Source organism: Camelus ferus, chromosome 22 (assembly GCF_009834535.1).
Source record: "Camelus ferus isolate YT-003-E chromosome 22, BCGSAC_Cfer_1.0, whole genome shotgun sequence".
Taxonomy (NCBI): Eukaryota; Metazoa; Chordata; class Mammalia; order Artiodactyla; family Camelidae; genus Camelus; species Camelus ferus.
This window is the reverse complement of record NC_045717.1, coordinates 22,751,851-22,768,184: the sequence shown is the minus strand read 5'-3', so window position 1 is coordinate 22,768,184 and position 16,334 is coordinate 22,751,851. Positions and strand designations below refer to the sequence as shown.

Genomic DNA, 16,334 nt, shown 5'->3' with positions numbered 1-16,334 from the left:
ATATACACTGAATTTCTAAGGCTTAATATGGAAAAAAAAGGATATCAAATATCTCATTAATAATTATTTTGCATTTAACAACAAGGTCTCACCTGTATAGCACAGGGAACTATATTTAATGGTTTGTAGTAACCTTGAATGAAAAAGAAAAAATATATATATATATAACTAAATTGCTATGTTGTACGCCAGAAATTAATACAGCATTGTAAATTAACTATACTTCAGTTTAAAAAAATAATTGTTTTACATTGACTGTAGTTTGAACTGATTATATTTTGTTATATTATTATATTAATTATATTACATTCAACACGTTGAACTCAGTCTTTTGAACATATACTATTAAATTAATTTGGCATGTTTCTTTTTACATTTTCAAAAATATGGCTACCAGAAAATTTAAAATTGTGCATGTGGCTCACCTATTTCTTTTCTTTTAAAAAATATTTATTTATTTAGTTTTTGGGGGGGTTGTTATTAGGTTTATTTATTTATTTAATGGAAGCACTGGAGATTGAACCCAGGGCCTCGTGCATGCTAAGCATGTGCTCCACCACTTGAGCTCTGCCCATGTGGCTCACCTACTTCTATTGGACACTGCTGGCTTTAGTTTTTCAACAGCCCTGTGTGATAAATGCTATCGCTGCCCCTATTTTGAAGAAGGGATCACCAGATCTCAGTGAGATTAAGCCACTTGTTTGGGAGACTGAACTGGGAAGCCCATCTGATGCTTCATTAGAATCATGACAATAGAACTGGAAATTATAATGGATTCCTCCTTTGGTGGCTCATAGGAAGATCCTGTGCTGACTGTGATCACCTATGTGGGGCTGAGCCTCTCTTTGCTGTGCCTCCTCCTGGCAGCCCTCACCTTCCTCCTGTGCCGGCCCATTCAGAACACCAGCACCTCCCTGCACCTGCACCTCTCCATCTGCCTCTTCCTGGCCCACCTCCTCTTCCTCACAGGGATTAACCAAACTGAGCCTGAGGTAGGTGATTTAACCAAATTGCCTTGTTGTCATAATCCAATCTAGCCATCTTGATTTGAGGAAAGATGGGGAGAGAGGCAATGATCAGCAGTGATGGTGTAGGGGGAAAAAACAAGCATTTCCATTTCAACTCTCCTCCTATATAACTTTGAACAAGACCTGTACTTTCTGAAGAGCCATTTAGCAAAGTGACTGAGCGTCAGACTGATGGTGTTAGATAGTGTTACAACAGCTGCTGTAACAAATAAACTCCAAAATCCCAGTAGTTTATCAAAAGAGTAGTTAATTTTTTCCATATGGATCAGTAGAGGGTAAACAAACAGGTTTGAAGGGTGTCTCTCCTCCAACTTCAGGCCAGTGGAGGCTCTTTTATCTTCCATGCACAGCTTCCAAGGTCATCCTGGGGTCCTTTCCATCTTGGCCAACTGGCCAAAGAGAAAAAACACGGTGGAGTCCTAGGAGAGAGATTTATATGGACCACCTCAGGAAGTGGTGCATGTCACTTCCTCTTAAATTCCACTGGCTAGAATTCAGTCACATGGTCACACCTAACTGCAAGGCATGCTGGAAAATGTAGTCTCTGGCTGGGAAGGCATGCCCTAGTGACAAATCTATATTCTAGAATTGGGGCTGGAAGGAGGCTTGAATTTTTGGTGGACGGTGGCTTTGCCACACTAATCTACCCGTGAATCTCAACTCTTCATCCTACTTGCTCTATGTTGTTGTTAAAGTAGTTTTCCCATTTAAAACTTCCTCTCCAAAACAGAAGCATTGTCATAGAGCTTTAGTAAGGACCTAGCAAGATAAAACATTGAAATCATCTGGATTAATCCCTCAGGGAATGTTACCTTTTATCTTCACCATGATCATGATCATCATCACATACAGGAAGATTTGGAACTAGATGTTCTCCAAGGCTCCTTTGAACCCTAAAACACTATCATCCCATAGTCTGAAGGTTATGAAAGCACAATAATTTTTTTGAGAGGCAGTATAGTGCTATGGTTATGAGTAATTATGGTCTCTGGAGATAGTTAGGGTTTCAAATCCATTTTTTTTTTTTTTTTACTAGCTGTGTGACCTTGGGGGAGATTTTAACCTCTCTGGGCCTCAGTTTGTTTATCTGAAAACAGGCAGAGGTTGTCAAACTACAGTGCTCAGACCCAGTCTGGCCCCTACCATCTGTTTTTATAAATAAACATTTACTGGAACCATGACCTCTGATGTCTGAAGGCTGGAGAAGATGGATGTCCCAGCTCAAACAGAGAGAGCAAATTCTCCCCCTCTCTAACCTTATGTTATATTCAGGCCCTTAAGGATTGGATAATGCCCACCTTTACTGGTGAGGGTGATCTTTCTTAGTCTACTGATTAAAATGCTAATGCTAATCTCTTCTGGAAACAGCCTCACAGACTCATCCAGAAATAATGTTTTACCAGCTATCTGGACATCCCTTAGCCCAGTCAAGCTGGCCCATAAAATTGACCATCATATCCACCCTAAAGGCTAGGTCAATAGAGTATTTATTTACTACCCTTGCCTATTATGGCTTTGTGGACTGCTTCATTTCTTGGCACTTCTGGCCTGCCCCATGCATGGGAAAAGCACATTTCAATGGCCAGTGAGAGCCCCCAGAAAATGTACTGCCTGTGGGCAAAAAGCCACAGGTGCTAGAACTGAAATCCCAGACCAGCATCCAGGAAATAACAAGTGCCAAGAATATAACCAGGGACAGACCACATGAGCTCCACACCCCTAACTCTTGCCTCTCTTCCAGGTGCTGTGCTCCGTCATTGCAGGTGTGCTGCACTACCTCTACTTGGCCTCCTTCACCTGGATGTTTCTCGAAGGGCTCCACCTCTTCCTCACTGTCAGGAACCTCAAGGTGGCCAACTACACCAGCGCAGGCAGATTCAAGAAGAGGTTCATGTACCCTTTCGGCTACGGGCTCCCAGCTCTGATTGTGGCTGTCTCTGCAATAGCAGGACACAAAAATTATGGAACGTATACTCAGTAAGCAAGATGAATTCATTTATGGTGGAAGTGGTGTCCATGGCCAATACATAATCCGAAACAATTTTTTTAAAAATAGATTTTCCAATTATGAATTATAGTTCCAACTAGTCCTTCCTTAAGCCTGAATTCTATTTTCTCTTGGAAATCCCTAGAGCAATATTTCTCAGCATCTTTGGGTTGGATCCTTTTGAGAATTTTGGTGAAATCCAGAGGCTATCTCCCCAGACAAATGTATGTACACACTAAATATTGAAATATAACTTTGGGAAATTCAGGGATGAAAAAAGCAAATCCATGACCCCACGTTAAGAACCTGTGAGCTCTATGTTTGTAGGATTCTGAACGAGTAGGTTGAATAGGTTGAGGTGAATCTCCAAAATATACAGAATAACAAAGTCTTGTGATACATCAGAGATAGTGCTTCCTGTAGCTAGTGTCTCATCTCATTCTCTTCATTATCTTACAAAGTTGTCACTGTTCATTATCTCATGCACAGGAAATCTAGGGCTTAGTGTATCTATTCAAGCTAAAAAGAGAGTAAGTCAGAATTCCCAAGGCAGCGTTCTGCAGGGCAATGTTTTGCTGCTTCACTAAAGAAGTTTTCAAAGCTCCACAAAGTTAGTTGAAGAGGTTAGTATTTTGGTAATGAGGCTTGAGTTCAGAAGCAGGTATGCCTGTGCTAAAACATGTGTGAGAATGTCCCTCTTTAAGTCCAAGAGATGCCCTGTCTCCAGCTTAAGCCCTCTGTCTAGCCAGATGATTCTGGCGATATAACGATGGGGTAGATCAGGGGTTGGCAAACTTTCTATAAAGGGCCAGATGGTAACTATTTTTGTTTTGCAAACCATTTGTGGCAATTACTCAACATTGCCCTTGTAGTGTGAAAGCATCCAAGTCATAGACAATATGTGAATGAATGGGTGTGGCTGTGATTCAGTAAATTTTTATTTACAAAAACAAGGGGTGGACTGGATTTGGCTTGTGGGCCATTGTTTGCAACTCTTGGAATATGTCTAAGTGTGGGAGGTTTTCTGCTGACTAAGTGTTGGCAATTGCTTGTTACTTTTACCAGCTTCATACCACTATGTCCCCTTTCAGAATAAATTATACCACCTTTGCAAACATAAACCATGATAGAATAAGAAATATTTGGTGACTAGAATACTTGGTACATGGACTATGCTTAATTATTAGTGTTGATAGTTTTTTGTAGCTATCGTTTGTTATTTTTACTCTTTTTTATTTTAGCAATCATTTATTATTAAGATACCTGCATTTATTGATCTTAACTCTGCCAGGAGCTGTACTCAAAAACTGTATGAACATTATCTCACTTAATCTTTCCAACAAGACCTATATGAGAAAAACTTTGATAAAAGAAATCAAAGAAGATTCAAATAAATGAAGAGATAGTCTATGTTCATGGATAGGAGGACTCAATTTTGTCAAGAAATCAGTTTTTCCCAACTTGATCTATAGATTTAATGTGTTCCAAATCGAAATCCCAGAAAACTATTTTGCAGATATTGACAAACTGATGCTCATGTTTACGTGGAAAGGCAGATGACTCAGAATAGCTAACACAATGTTGAAGGAGAGAAACAGAGTCAGAGACCTGATACTTTCTGACTTAAAGGCTTGGTATATAACCATGGTAATTATTTAATCTTCCCAATACTTCTGGGGAAACTGAGGCTCAAAGCATACAGCTTGTATGAGATGAGGATCTATGTCTAATCCCATGGAAAATCCGAGTCTGAAATAAACAGCTGGACGTACTGCTCAGATATCACTACAGGAGCCTGAATTCAAGTCCTTTGCCGTCTCCTAAGGAGTAAGCAGCTAATGCTTATCTTTCTCTCAACAGCTGCTGGCTCAAGCTTGATAAAGGGTTCATCTGGAGCTTCACGGGGCCAGTGGCCCTCATTATCTTGGTAGGTGACCAGTGATATTTACTGGTGTGTCCAACCTGGGTCAGCCAAGCATAGAGGGTGTTTCTTATCTGTGAAGGTGGAAATGAGATGAAGATAAGGGAATATAGCTTAATGTGATCAGCCCCTCTTACTGGAAATACTGTCTTCACATGTCTTTCCTCCTCTTCCCCCAGCCCACTGGTTACTTTGATATAAGATAACCCTCTGCAAGGGATTCTTTCAAAAATCTGGTACTTGTTCACTTAACAAAATTTAGTAATTCTTACTCTACATAGAGTGATGTTGTTCTGTCTGCCGGGAGCTTTCTGATTCCATCTGTTGTCCTGGTGTAAGTATGAATAGCATCCTTTTACTCTCAGGGCGTCCTGGCTTGAATGACAGGTATGTCGTTCTCATCGTCCATCGAGGGCCACAGGTTATACGCGTGTGCTGTACCCAAGACCAGAGCCTGTGTCCGTATCATCCTTATGAAGCCTGCATCTTTTGGGAAAGGATTCTTAGGTTTACCTAAAGTTGGGTTGCATGACAAGGATTTAAAAGAAAATTCCATGTCAATTTTCCATGCTGTTTCTACAGATAAACTTGGTGTTCTACTTCCAAGTTCTGTGGATTTTGAGAAGCAGACTTTCCTCCCTCAATAAAGAAGTTTCCACCATTCAGGACACCAGGTAAGACGGTACCAGAACCAGTGGCATCCACAAAAATTTTTTTTCCCTACAGGACCACACTGCCTGGGAAAGGAAATCCTATATAAAAATATGATATGAAAGTTCCTAGTACTAGAGAAAGAGTATATGAGGGCCAACTTATCGAGGAAATAAAAACTATAATTTTCAGTTAACTTAATGTACAACATCATCTCTTCAGTCAACAAACCCTGCATTGGGTGCCTCCTCTGTGTCATGTACTCTTCATATGAAGTTAATGCCCAGAGCATTGAGAAAATACTTCATACGAAATGCCCAGAGTATTAGCTTTCTCCTTCCGGAGAGTTTACCCCCTTCTGCTCTCCATTCTCCTTGGTTGTAGTAACTCAGTTCTCACCAATCATGATCTAAAGGCTTAAAAATAGTGCTGACAACTAATATGAACTAGGAACTTAGATGCTGGGCATTTATCAATATTATTTCACTGCATGCTCACAGCTCACACCTGTGTGTGGGCACTACTAATATCCTTATTGAGAAGAGGAGCAAACTCTGCACCTTGCTCAAGGGCAGGTAAGACTGTTGCATCAGAGAGTCACATGGACATGACTTAAAGGAATATCTGCTCAATTTCAGACCCTGGCTTCGATCTCATCTACTTAACAGATCAACTTAATGTTAATCTCTTAGCCTCGGGGTCTTCCATCCTGGAGAGAGAGGGCGTCACCTTTCTTCATGTTTCCTCCTCCCTCTGTACCTCTGTGGATGAATGCAGGCTCACACACGTGCACACACACACACTCACACTCACACACACACACGCACCAGCTCTCCCAGTCTCCATCAACAATACCACTCCATTTCACAAAACACATGTTTTTTTTTTTTGGAAGAAACCCAATACTATATTATATTCTGGTCATGATACTATCATCATCTAAAATTTTCAATAGAAATTTCTAGAAAGCCCTTTCCACGAATATTTCGATAGGTCCAGGCAAAAGGCTTTGCAGAGAAATCATTTCCAAGAGAAGGAGAAAGCATTATTCCCAGAGGCAGGGATTAGAAACATGGGTTCTACTTTCTTCAAGTTGCATGACTTTAAGTCACTTCGCCACATGAGGGTGTGAGGTTTACTGAAGGCAACGTGTGCAAAGCATCTGGCATGGTGCGCAACATGTAGTGACAGTGATAAATGATAGTTATTGTCATTCTTTTTCTTCCCTTCTCAGAGCCATGACATTTAAAGCCATTGCTCAGCTATTTATCCTGGGCTGTTCTTGGGGCCTTGGTTATTTTATGGTTGAAGAAATTGGGAAGACAATGGAATCGGTCATTGCCTACGCCTTCACCGTCATCAATATCCTGCAGGGAGTTCTGCTCTTCGTGGTACACTGTCTCCTTAATCGCCAGGTAAGGCAGATTATTTTTTGTGTCTCACCAGCCTCATCCCAGAGTCTTCTTGACTTCTTGTTCATATTCTTGCTCTTCTCTGACCTTTTGTATTTGTATTTCTGGTGTTGCCTTGATTCTGGGAAGAGAGTTTAGAAGCACATGCTTGGGTAGGCCATCTGCTCTGAGTCTCATCCATTCAGAATCCTAACATATCTCTTAAGAGCATGCAGTGTCTGCTGGCGCTGCCGTAACAAAATACCATAGACCGCCACAGTGGCTCAGGCAACAGAAATTTATCTCCTCACAGTTCTGGAGGGTGGACGCCTGAGATCAGGGTGCCAGTGCATTTGGGTTCGGGTGAGGACTCTTCTTTGTAGATGGCCACTTTCTTCATGTATCTTCATGTGGGAGTGAGAATGAGAGTGAGCTTTTGTGTCTCTTCTTATAAGGACACTAATCCTGTTGGATCAGAGCTCAACCTTTATGACCTCATTTAACCTCAGTTACTTCCATAAAGGTCGTATCTCCAAATATAGTCACGTTGAGGGGGTTAGGGCTTTCACATATGAATTTCAGGGGGGACACATTCAGTTCATAGCAGAGCATGTATCAGTCTGGATAAGGTAGATTATGCTGCAGTAACAAACAGCCCCTCCGTCTCTAATTTCAGTAGCATACGACAACAAAGGTTTATTTCTTGCTCATGTTCAGAGCTACGGCTTGATCTATATTGTCTTCACACTGTGATAGAGGCTGAAGGGGCAGCCCCTATTTAGAACATTGGTGTTCTCATAGCGAATGGAAAGGAGATTGTGGCAAAGCACAGCTTAGCTCTCTTTCATTGGCCAAAGCAATTCACGTGGCCATTCCTGGATTCACCAGAGAGAGGCTGAATAACCATCCTGCAGTCAGGTGCGCTATCGGAGGGACACTGGAATATTTGGCATAATCTACTACCAACTCAGAAAAACTTCAGTTCTAATCCCAGTATTTCCACTGACTGGGCTGCTATGTGACTCTACACAGGTTCCTTACTCTCTGAGCCTCAGTTTTCTCATCTGCAAATACGGCACTACATACCTTGCAAGATGGAGAATTAAATGAGATAATGTAATATAAATCTCCTAGAAGTTTGATGGTCCACATTAAGTTCTCAGTGAGGGCCATTGTAATTTTGCTCTTTATAAAATAAAGATTGGGAATAGTTTTCCTGGTACCCCCTCCTCCCCCCTTTGCTGTTGAGTGGAGCTACCGGCAGTTCAGATGCTGGTAACAAAAAGACCATCTTAACACATCATTAATTTCTATTTCACCTTTTAGTTCCTTTTTAATGCTTGGGCCTCCTCACACACAGAAGAAGTAAAATACAACTTAAGTGTCCTGGTGAATTAATGTCGAGTATGAAATATTTAGATGTATTTAAAATAATATGTTAATGAAGTTAAACGGAAGCCATTCATGGAACCAGTGGGTGATCTAGTGTCAGGGCTCTGGGTAAGAATGACAAGGTTTTGCATGCTGGCTATGTGACCTTAGACAAGTCAGTTTACCTCCAAGAACCTCAAATTCTTCATTAATTGGGAGTAAGAAAAGTACCTTTCTCATTGGATTTATGCAAGTGTTAAATGACATATTGGGTATAGAGTGCATCAAACATAGTTAGTGTTCAATAAAGGATGACCTTCATCATTGTCATCACCACCACCACCACCACCAGCATCTTCATTATCATCATCCTTATGACCATAATTCCCTTCATCATTACTGCCACCACCACCACCATCATCAACACCATCAACATCCTGATTATCGCCATATATAGAATCCTTATAGAGCCTGTCATTTAGTAAACACCTCTTCAACAGCCAAGGAAGTTGAATTTAAATCAAATGAATCAACATGAGCACGGCCAGGATTATGCAGAGAACCAATGGAAAGGCAGTAGAGAGCAGGGCTTGGCCTCTATGCCTTCAGTTTCTTATCTGAGAGTCCTTCCTCCCACACCAAGCTCTGCATGTAACACGAGCCTCTGTATCCCTTAGGTGCGAATGGAATTCCAGAAATGGCTTAGAGGGTTGCGGAAAGAGGCCGAAACTGAAAGCACTGAGGTATCGCACGTCGCCACCCACACCAAAACGGTACGATGTGCTCTCCTGCAATGCCGTGCGCCTGTCTCTGCCCAACATCTTGTCTTAGTCTTTAAAGTGTTTTGGTCAATCTCCTCTTCCTGTAAGTTTCATTGTTTTGGCCACTGTTGTTTCCTTTCTGCCTAGATAATGCCCGGCCCATGGAAATTGCTCACTTAATTTGAGTATCTAAATTCCTTGCGTAAGGATGGGGAACAGAAGCTGGGAAAGCTCAGGTGGTTTGCTCACAGCTGCTCAGCAGTCAGAGGAATTCAAAGTCAGATCTGTTTTCCAAAAGTTGACAGCTTTCCTTGGTTGCCACCAGTTGTTCATTCCTTCAGATGGTCAACACATTTAGGGACAAGCTGTTCATGGGACACACAGTTTCACACTGAGGATAATTCTGTTTAGTGGCTGCTGACTGTCCTAAAATTTTTCTATTTTCACAGCTAAATGCCACTGGTCACGCCTTGTCTGGAATCACCAACGGTCAAAGGATATGTCAACTCGAACTGTGTAAATGAACTGTCTCAACAACAGTGGTCACCAAAAACATGTCACATGGATTCTGGGGTTCACCAAATCTGAGTTCGAATCTTGGCTCTTTTGTATTCTCCTGGTAGATGCCTAGGAAGCAGCTTAACCTCTCTGAGCCTCAATTCACTTGTCATTGAAATGTCTGATTGGTTGGGGATCAAAATAATATACCTGGGATGTGAGGGCGATCTGGCTGCAACATCTGTCACCCCATGGATCGCCAGGTTTGATTCGGTTGATCTGGCTGGCTAGGCAGGTGTCCCCTTCCTCCCTCGCCGCTCCATGTGCGTGCCTCCTGAAGCTGCCAGCGCTCAGGTCAAAGAGGACGACCATCCTCAATAGAGGAGGCCCGTTCTTCTCGGTCAAGGGCACACGAGTAGCTGCCTTCCCCTGCTAGACCCTCCAAACAAGCTCCCAAAATAATGTACCTGGAAACACTTCGCTGTACACTGAACTGCATCAGCATCACTTTTTATTAATTCCAAGTGATCAAGAGTCAACTATGTAGAAGGTCCTGAGCAATAATCATAATCCTGTATCTTTGGGCAACACTTTACATTCTGAAAAGCATGTAGTCAATTTTATGGTTCTCATTAATCCTCCGTAGTGTTTCAGTGATCCATCACTGTTGTGTTTAAATGGAACCCAAGTGCCCAGGTTCCAATCCCAACTCCACCACCTCCAGGCTGTGTGACTTTGCACATGCCACTTAGCATCTCTGAGCCTCAGTTTCTCCATCTGTAAAATGGGAATAATCATGGTATCTTTCTCATCATGATAATTAAATGAGGTTATATATGTTAAGTGCTTAGAAGGCTGTCTGCCACACAGCAAAGACAGGAAAGGTTTGTGAAAAGGTAAAGTAATATAAAATTTTAAAAACCCCATCATAGTTGGTGTTTGAGGGGTGGAGGGGAGGCTGTAGAGTCAGATATTAGGGCCTCATTCCTGAGCTCAGAGAAATTCTGACTTATCTCTAGGCATGCTAGAATTTTTGGTTAATTTCTGAGGTGTTCATTTCTCTTCAACGTTTTCTGCATTTTGTTTTCCCCAAGCAAGAAAAACTGGACAAGTCATCGGAGCTCTTCTGTGGGAGAGACCCTGCGTCTGTCCAGCCGCAGCCTAGAGCTCAACTTGTGACTGTTTATTGGCAAAAAACAGAAAGTTGAGCGGCGCGTGGACGACGCCCCCTCGTGGTCACACATGGATTGGACAAATGGCACCGTCCACCTACCATTCCCGTGAAAATGACTCCTTCCCCTATTTTGGCTTCTGTCTCCATAGAGAGAGGGCACATAGGGGAATTCTTAGATCCAGAATCTGTATTGTACATCACGTGCAATTAAATGCTCAAGGAATCGTTCTTAACGATGAGGGAAAATAAGCGGATTTTCTTCTTCCAGCCATTATTACCACTTAGTGGAAGACGAATTGGCTGACATCTGCATTCAGCTTACAGATCCCTCTCTGGCCTCTCTGTTGCATTCTGTGCTCCCAAAGATCTTGCATCACTTGGCATTTGCATAATGCAATAATTTCCATAGGGATTCATATTTAAAATGGGGTTGCAGTCTTGCAATGCAAAAATATACCACCATCCCCACTTAGGGGTGAATTGTCACCAGGAAGGATTTTGTGGTCAGGTCGCCAGACCTTTCCTGTTTTCTTTGCCTGATAACTGTTTTGAACCTACCGGAGAATTTTGTTTTCTTAGTGTCGTCTCCAACATGTCCTAGTATAAATGTTCCCAAATCAAAGCAGTGTGGCACGTCACAGCAGTGATTTGATCTCATTTGTTTTGTTTCTATCTGAAATGTTCCTATTTTACTATTATTTTTAACCCCCTTCATTTACTAACACTGAGATGCATGTCCTAATATTTAATATCCTGTTCTATGGCTTTGATTCAGTTTATTTTTAAGTTTATTTGTTTTTCTTTTCTCTCCCCGGCTTTTCTTGATTGACAAATAAAAATAATGTATATATTTAAGGTGTACAATGTGATGATTTAAGGTGTACAATGTGATGATTAAGGTGCACTCTATACATACATATACATGCTATATATATATCACACATATATAGTACACTTATATATATAGTAAAATAACCATCATAGTCAAGCCATGATGATCATAGTCAAGCTAAATACCTATCCCCTTAAATAGTTAGCATTTTTTATTCTTGATGAGAACAATTAAGATCTACTCTCTTAGCAAGTTTCAAGTATACAACACGGTATTGTTAACTATAGTCCCCATATGGTACGTTACACCTCTCAAATTCATTCACCTTGCAGTAAAAAATTAAAACTTTATATCCTTTGACCAACATCTCTCCCCACCTCTCAGCCCCTGGCAACCACCACCCTACTCCCTGTTTCTGTGATTCAACTGTTTTAGATTCCACGTGTAGGTGAGATCACGCCATGTTCGTCTGTGTCTGGTTTATTTCACTTAGCGTAACGTCCTCTAGACTCTTCAATTTGTCATAAATGACAAGAGTTCCTTTTTTAAGGCTGAATCACATTCTCTTGTATATGTATTACAGCACATTTTCTTTATCCATTCACCCAGGGATGGGCACTTAGGTTATATCCATATCTTGGCTATTGTGACTAATGCTGCAATGAAAATGGGAGTGTAGATAGATATTTTTTGAATTGCCAAGCATGCAGTGTTGGCATAGTAGTTGCTGGCTTGGCTCCTTAGCACCCTAAATTTGTCAACAGACTACCTGCCTAATCCTTATCTCTGGATTCATTGAGTGGCTTAGGTGATCAGAGAATTCTGCAAAGGAAAGGATGTAGAAGCTGATGGCTTACAGATCTTGCACTCACGACCCTGCCTTTAATTTGACTTCTTGTTGACCCATGAATATTACACCAACGAAGACTGCCCTTCTTGAAACCCCCAAGACTCTTTAAGAAATAGGAAATAAGGCTTCGTAGTTCCCCCTCTGTTATCAGTTAGAAGCTGGGGGAGCCATGGCCAAGAGTACAAACGTTTTCCTGTGTGGTGAGTATTAAACATTTTATTTTCTTTGGTTCTAAGACAGTTACATTGTATTATTCAAGTAGAGATGGTGCGAAGAGTTCAGATGGAGTTGACTTGTGCTCAACCGCAACTCTGTAATTAAATAGCTGTGTAACTCTGGGGAAATTGCTTTAATCTTCAAAGTCGGACGTGGATGGATATTCATAGACCCTCCTTCCCTGTGGCTCCCATTCGTCCTTCGCTAACACCTCGTTGGGACAATGCAGGTCGCTTTGCCCTGGAGATTTTTCTCCCATGGCGTCTGTGCAGTGGAAGCAATGTCTTTAGCATCCGATGTATCACTTCGGAAGTTCTGTGGGTCTCTTCTCTGGGCTCCATGGGACTGGGAATCTTCACACAAGCCCTTCACCCAAATGCCCATAATGTTAACAACTTAGGGAACTGTCAGTGAAAATAATCAATAAACAGCTTATAATAGGAATAGAAAAGTTTTATCTGAGCCAAACTGAGGACTACAGCCTGAGAGGCAGCCTCTCAGAGAACTCTGAGGAACTGCTCCAGAGAAGAATGGTTTTCAGCACAGTTTTATGTTTTGCCAGAACAAGGAACATCAGACAAGTCAAGGATACATTACTTCAAGGTTTCAAAAAAAACCAGATCAGTATGTACACAGGGGGTCAGTATGGCCTTGGTACCTGGGAAGGGAGTCGTATCATCCAGAGTACCAGCCTTGGTGCTTCAGGAAGGGAAGCACTTAATCTTCAATTTTAACGTGGACGGTCTTGACTTCTGGTCAATGCACCTTTTTTCTTTAATAATAGAAGCAGATGTACATTGTATGTTTGATAGGTCACAAACAAGCTATTCTAGAAAGCATAAAATTCAACTTAACTCATGTGTGAGCCTGGATGACTTCCCCATACCTTAATATGTGAAGATCTCTTTGATCAGAATCCTAGTACAACTCTTAAAACAGGAAATGAACACTGATACAATGAAAGCTATATTTCAAAATCTCTAAATACCATATGATATCACTTCTATGGGGAATCTTAAAAAAAAAGAGACAAAGGAAATTATTTACAAAACAGAAACAGACTTACAGACGTAGAAAACAAACTTGTGGTTACCATGGGGAAAGGGAGGGGTGGAGGGACAAACTGAGGGTTTGAGATTTGCAGATACTAACTGCTACATATAAAATAGATAAACAACAAGTTGCTACTGTACAGCACAGGGAACTGTATTCAATACCTTGTAATAGCCTATAATGAAAAAGCATATGAAAAGGAATATATTCATGTATGTTTGTATAACTGAATCACTATGCTGTACATCAGAAATTAATGTAACATTGTAAACTGACTATACTTCAATTTAAAAAGGGGAAAAATTCTTAATAGGGGCCCAGTGACAGCCTTCCCAGCTACTTACTTATATCCCCATTTTTGACTTTTAGAATGTAGGATCCTGCAAAGATTGTGGAGACAGAGCTCTTCTAATTAAAGTAGCAAAGCACTTTCTTTCCTGTGATGAGTCTGTGTCATTAATCTGCCTCATCCCTTTTCTGTCCTAGAAATCAGAAGTAATAACTGCCTTAAACTTGGCCAGAGGGATGCATTTTGACAAAACTGTGAGAATCAGGTAAGCATCACAACTTGATGAATTTGCATCTGCTTGGATAAAAGGCACACGGAAGGAAGATACTGTCAGAATGGAGTGGGGTACTGTTGAGTGGGCTTTTTTTCCATGGTGCCCATGTGTATTCGTCATATATTGCTGCATAACAAGTTAACCCAGAACTTACTGGCTTAAACAGCAATCATTACCCTCCAGTTTCTATGGATCAAGAATCCAGGGGGTACTCAGCAGGGTGCCCTGGTGCAGGGTATCTAAGAAGGCCGTAATCAAGGAGCGATGAAGACATGGAGAAACTGGAACCCTCATCCACTGCTCGTGGGAAAGAAAAATTATACAGCTCCTCTGGTAAACAGCCTGGCAATTCCTCAAACGTTTAAATATGGAATTACCATATGATCCAGCAATTCCACTCCTAGGTACACACTCCAGAAAATTGAAAATGTAGCTCCACACAAAAACTTGTACATAAGTGTTCGTAGGGACATTATTCACAATAGCCAGAAAGTGGAAATAACCAACACATGCATTAATTCATGAATGGATAAAAGAAATGTGGCCTATCCATATCATGGACTATTACTCAGCCATGAAAATGAGTGAAGCCCTGACTTGCACTACAACATGGATAAGCCTTGAAAACATGATGCTCAGTGAAAGAAGCCAGACACAAAAGGCCACCTATTATATGATGCAACTTATATGAACTGTTCAGAATTGGCAAATGCCAAAGACCCCGAGAGTAGACTGGCAGTTGCCTCAAGACTTGGGGGTAGGTGGGTGGAAAGGCTGAGGAATGATAGCTGGGGAATGCACGGTTCTTTGGGGAGTGATTAAATTGCTCTAAAATTGATGGTGGTGTTGGTTGTACAGATTTGTGTATATACTAAAAACCCATTGAACTGTACACTTCAAATGGATTAATCACATGGTATGAGAGTTATATCTCAATAGTACTGTTAAAGGAAAGAAAAGACATTGGCTGGAATTGGCCAATGTGCATGGTTGGTCCCCCTAGTATCATCCAAGATTTTAGAGCCTGAAGATACAATCAAGACCATCCATTCTACCCCTTGTGTTTTCAGATGGGGAAACCGATGCCCAGAGAGATTTAAATGACTTTTTCAAGGTCACACTGCTGGATGGTGGCAAAGCTGTGTCTTGGTTGCATGTTTCAAGGTGTGCGTTTGGAGCTCGTCCGCAAAAACGACTAGACGGACAGTACAGCTGATGAAAAATAAAAAAAATAAAAAGGAAAAATAAATCATCTTCTTCTCTCTTAGTTAAAGGAGACCAATTCTCAGAACAACAGCAGAGAGACTTGCACCCGTTTGTCAAGGCTGTCCCATGACTATGGAGCAGGGAAGACTGTCCTTACAGGTCTGAGGTTCCTTGGCTCTGGTCTCAGATGGACAGTTTTTCCCCCCTACCCTTTGAAGTAGACTCTATGTTTCAGAGCAGTGGTAGGTTCACAGCAAAACTGAGCAGAAAGCACAGAGAATTCTCATGTGCCTTCTGCCCCGACATGCACGCATCCAGCACCAGATGGTACTTCTGTGAACCAACATTGACGTATCAGTATCACTCCAAGTCTGCAGTTTATGCTGGGGTTCAACTCTTGGTGTTGTATATTCTGTGGGTTTTGTCAAATGTACCATGACATATATGCATCGTTACAGCATCATACAGAGTAATTTCACTGTCCTAAAAATCTTCTGAAAAAGCCACCTATATATATATATATTTAATGGAGGTACTGGAGATTAAAATTGGGACCTCATTCGTGCTAAGCACGTGATCTACCACTGAACTATTACCCTCCCTCCTCACATAAGTTTTAAGAAATGTCTTTGAATGACCATTTTACCTATCTCAGGAGTACGACGCGGCATTTTGATACACATATACATAATGAAATGATTAATTAGCATGACAACAGTCAAGCTAATTAACATATCCATTTCTTCACACATTTACCTTTTTTGTGTGTGTGGTGAGATGCCCTGAAATCTACTCTTAGCAAATCTTCAGTATATGATACAATATTCTTTTT

At 41.2% G+C, this 16,334-nt stretch overlaps 1 protein-coding gene across 2 annotated transcripts in view; it reads left to right on the top strand.

Moving 5' to 3' along the window:
- Positions 1 to 11,608, top strand: part of LOC102510972 (putative adhesion G protein-coupled receptor E4P) — a 29,675-nt gene extending 18,067 nt beyond the window's left edge. The window contains exons 11-17 of one of the 2 annotated variants that reach the window (XM_032465740.1): positions 798 to 992; positions 2,770 to 3,005; positions 4,876 to 4,942; positions 5,519 to 5,610; positions 6,822 to 7,002; positions 9,027 to 9,122; positions 10,707 to 11,608. In XM_032465740.1, coding sequence (XP_032321631.1) covers positions 798 to 992; positions 2,770 to 3,005; positions 4,876 to 4,942; positions 5,519 to 5,610; positions 6,822 to 7,002; positions 9,027 to 9,122; positions 10,707 to 10,787 — 948 coding nt within the window. In that variant the 3' untranslated portion in view covers positions 10,788 to 11,608. Of the gene's footprint in view, positions 1 to 797; positions 993 to 2,769; positions 3,006 to 4,875; positions 4,943 to 5,518; positions 5,611 to 6,821; positions 7,003 to 9,026; positions 9,123 to 10,702 lie in introns of both variants that reach the window. The other variant, XM_014553142.2, reaches the window with a different exon arrangement.
- The last annotated feature ends 4,726 nt before the right edge of the window (positions 11,609 to 16,334 follow it).